Below are 4,070 nucleotides of genomic sequence, written 5' to 3'. Positions count from 1 at the left end.
TCTCCTCTCGTCGTGATCCCCATGTTTAGCCCGCCCCTGCCCCGCTCATCTCTCCCCATCTCCATTTAAACCGCAAGTGGAACCGACACGTCTTAAAATGGGTGGTGCCCTCCCCCAGCGCTCCTATTCACCACCTGCCCCCTCATCCACCCCCTTTCTCATTATCTGTCCCATCCCAAACCCCTGGTGGCTCTGAGGATCATTAATATAATTCCACACATGGACCTTCTAATGTAATGGGAGGGGGTTCAGGTGTGAGCTGAAATACATCACTGAAATATATTATAATTGGGGGGTGGGGCTCCTTTTTCCAGCTTTTTTAATATTAATGTTGAATAATTTTGCAGGAAGGGAAAATGACTGCTCCTCTTTTCTTTCTCAAGTCTCCAACAGTAATGAAGTATTAATAGCTTTCAAGCATTTTGTGAAAACTTTTTGAATGCAACTTTATTAAGAGCTTTGTCTTATGCAATGTCTTATAAATAAATAAATAGTGGATAATCCACAAAATGAGTGGATTATTATATTTGTGCCTGTTATTATGACTGTAAATGTTTAATAAATTGCAATGGTTTCATGTAACATCTTTATATTCCATTTGTCATGTTTTTTAATCTGACCCCCCTCCCTCACACACGGTCTGCGTGTGCGCAGACACAGCAGGCGGCTGCTGGATTACAGCCACAGCTCTATCACATCGGGAGAAGGCGTGTCAGTCCCCGAATTACCCAGCGCCCCTTTGTCCTCAGTCGGCGGCGCCCTGACAGCGACACTCATGGCGGCTGCACCCGTCAGGCAGCGCTCCGGTTCCGGGGGGGCCCGGGCGCAGCTCCCGCCCTGCTACTACGAAGGCTACCTGGAGAAGCGCGGCCCGAAGGAGAAGGTAAGGCGGTTCCGAGCGCGCGATCCCGGGGATCCGCCATCCCCGCACAGACGTCAACTTCCTCCGTGCTGTGATTGAAATGGGCGTGGGGACGCACGCAGGTGGAGCTGCCGTTTGTTTTGTTTTTGTTTTTTTAAGACGAGGGGAAAGCATCGAGCGAACCATTTACGCACGGATCACAGCGCGCGCCGGGAATCGAGGAATTCCGGCGGATTTCAGAGCGCAGCTGTCAGCCTTGGTGTTTGTGTGACTGGTTGTTGCGGGGAGGAGAAAAATGCGTGTCTCCACGCAGAATCAACACCCACTGAAATTGCTTCAAATGTGCAGCTTTTTTTAACGTTTCTAATACAGAAGTGTACATCCATCTCTAGGACTCCAATGTAAGGTTGAAACTCTTCCCATCAATGGGATTAAACGCCTCCAGAGCATCAGTGATTTGCCTCAAAGGCATTACATGTCATGTCCTCGGGCTCAGGTGCAGACTGCTGCTGCTCTCTGGTCAGATTGGTCACAGCTGATCCTCAGTGACTATCCGCATCTCCTGGGACAGGAAACGATAGAAGGTGGAGCAAGAACATATTATTATGGAAGGGTGGCAATTAAAAACAATAGATTGGAAGGACACTACAAATGAAAGGATCAAAGATATAACAATTTTATATTTGAACCAAATAACTCGAGAAGCTCGAGATTTCATTTTGAAACATTGTTTTTGTTATTTTTGCAAAACTTAAAGAAGCTTCTAATGAGGATTTCAATCTGAATATGCGCAAGCGAACTCTGGTCCAGGAACAGGAACTGCTCTTGGATCCATCTTTTGAGGCAATCTCTATTCGTTTCCAATAATCTGAACACGATCTGCGAAATAACTGAACCAAAACAGCCACCGTAGTCAATTAATAAGAAACGAATGTGGAGGAGCGTTTCAACAGTAATTCTTTAAAATGTGGTCGGATGAATGCAGGCTTTTAAAATCAACTTTCAATGTGACACACATTGCTTTTCCCAACAACTTATGTCACAAACACTTATTAGCGTCCCCAGTAACCTGCCTTGCAGCATCCCTCCACCGTACAAAAGTAGCAATAAAAAATGTTGAACCTCCAGTTCATGCAGACATTCAAAATTAATCAGATAAGTGGCAAGGATCTGCAAAGCGCAGCACATCCATCTTCTCTTTTTGTTTTGATCCTCCCCTGTTACTGCTGGCCAATGAGTGAAGATATCTTTAGTCATGTGGTTTTGTTTCCAAGCTTTGGTCTGGAACAGGAATCTCTGGTAGACCCTATCTGAATACAGACCGAATGCCAGGTTTAGGACTGGATCCGAAACAAGCAGACTGAATGATTTTACCAGTCTGAATACACCCTTAATCTTTTCCAGTAATAATACCAATATTGACTCAAAAATGTTGGCTCTCCACCCCTGGATAGAAGTTAAAATCCCCAACTCAGATGTTGGACAAACCACTTCCTTTGTATCTGTTTTCTCAATATTCCAGGCATCCAGGAGGCTGTGGACCTGCCTGTGTGGGAACTCCTTATATTTCTTCAATAATGCCAAGGACAGCCACGTAAGAGTTTTGTTTCCTCTTCATTCTGGGCTTTTTTTTTTCTTTTTACTGTGCTGATCTAAATTTGTGTCTGTGTTCCGCAGTATGTGGAAAAGATGGACCTTGGTGGGTTTGTGTCCCTGAAAGATGACAGCAGCCGGGACAGAAACCTGGAGGCTGCCAGGCTCATCCTCCGCATGAAGGATGGAGAAACCCGACTCACAGTGAGCACAGTGAGATTTATGCAGACATAAATCAAATCTTTAAGGATCACAGATCTGCAATTGTGTTCTTTAGGCACCAAACTTGGAATCCCGGGAGCTTTGGAAAGGTTTCCTCTACTCTGTCATAGATGTGAGTATCAATCTATTCCTTAACTCTGTTATTAGCTTTTTATTTAAGAACGTCTAACAATTATTGTATATTTCTTTTAATCACAGCTGAATGTTCCTACCAGTCTCACGTTGTTGCCGGGGCAACTACAAATGTTAAAGGAGGTGGTGGACAAAGAAAGGTCCAGGCGGAGAACCCGCAACCCTGCACGAGCCCCTCCTTCACCCCTCTCAGTCCCTTTAGTGGGGGAGATCCCTGCGTATGTTCTACTTTTTTTTTTCTTTCGTCGCACGCCTGCATTTGGCGTCTGCATTGATGCATCCCCTTCGTCCTGCAGGTGTTTCCGCCCCGTGTCCCGCACAGAGGCTGAGGTCCTGTTGGAGAGACACCCGGACTGTGGCAACATGCTGCTCCGTCCAGGCAGAGATGGATGCTCGCTGGCTGTTACGACCAGACAAGATCTAAACGGGTAAACGAACACCTGTCAAATATCAGGACGACGAGTCGGCGAAACAGCCCACATTTGGTAAAAATGTTTTTTTATTTTTGGCTCTAGGTCGGTGTTCAGGCATTACAGAGTCACTCAGAGAGACCAGGGTGGCTATATCATCGATGTAGAAAACCCTGTAAGTGGGCTTAATTTGCATTCTATCTGGTGTTTATCTGTTTGGGTTAAACCACTAAGAAAACCTGTTAACCAAACTGTCTCCAAGTACAAACACATTTTTCAAAAGTTAAGCAACAAAAAAAATAAAAAATAAAAAAAATCGATCCTGATAGTAAACAGATCCCAGACAAGGGACTGACAGATCCGGGACGGTGGATTAACATCCCGGATGAGCCCCCAATTTATGTTACGCTTCTAATGGGGCGTAGCATACCTATTCCAATTAAAATTGTGGTTTTGGGTGTATTTACCATGTTCTTGTAGCATTTTTCTGATAATTTAGGAAACACATACATAAAAAAAACGCTTAAAATTGTATTTCTAAATATTTCTTTATTATAATCTCTGTGAATCAGGCAAAAAAATGCAAAAATTAAAAAATATTTTATTTGTGACTAAGAAAATGTTCTGGATAGCCCACAAGCTCCCATCTCTACTCATTCTGATCCATCCAATAGTAGACGTGCCTCGATATCTGTACGATTGGAAATCTCCAATATTATTTGCCATCATTGTTGCCCCGCTGATGTTTAGATGTAGTTTTGAGGGGCTGCAAGCTAGCGGGAGAGAGTGTAAACAAAGGGATGGCGGGAAATCAGTGCAGGCTTACTCCGCTCAAACAGTCCTCACAACTC

General features: G+C 44.4%; 1 protein-coding gene across 1 annotated transcript in view; it reads left to right on the top strand.

Moving 5' to 3' along the window:
- The first annotated feature begins 659 nt into the window (after positions 1 to 659).
- stap2a (signal transducing adaptor family member 2a) overlaps positions 660 to 4,070 on the top strand; it is a 6,643-nt gene continuing 3,232 nt past the window's right edge. Inside the window, exons 1-7 of the mRNA XM_024274127.2 lie at positions 660 to 883; positions 2,385 to 2,456; positions 2,540 to 2,659; positions 2,733 to 2,789; positions 2,876 to 3,027; positions 3,106 to 3,237; positions 3,325 to 3,394. Coding sequence (XP_024129895.1) covers positions 776 to 883; positions 2,385 to 2,456; positions 2,540 to 2,659; positions 2,733 to 2,789; positions 2,876 to 3,027; positions 3,106 to 3,237; positions 3,325 to 3,394 — 711 coding nt within the window. The 5' untranslated portion in view covers positions 660 to 775. The remainder of the gene's footprint in view (positions 884 to 2,384; positions 2,457 to 2,539; positions 2,660 to 2,732; positions 2,790 to 2,875; positions 3,028 to 3,105; positions 3,238 to 3,324; positions 3,395 to 4,070) is intronic.

The sequence above is a fragment of the Oryzias melastigma genome, linkage group LG17 (genome assembly GCF_002922805.2).
Source record: "Oryzias melastigma strain HK-1 linkage group LG17, ASM292280v2, whole genome shotgun sequence".
Taxonomy (NCBI): Eukaryota; Metazoa; Chordata; class Actinopteri; order Beloniformes; family Adrianichthyidae; genus Oryzias; species Oryzias melastigma.
This window is presented reverse-complemented; position numbering and strand designations above follow the sequence as displayed.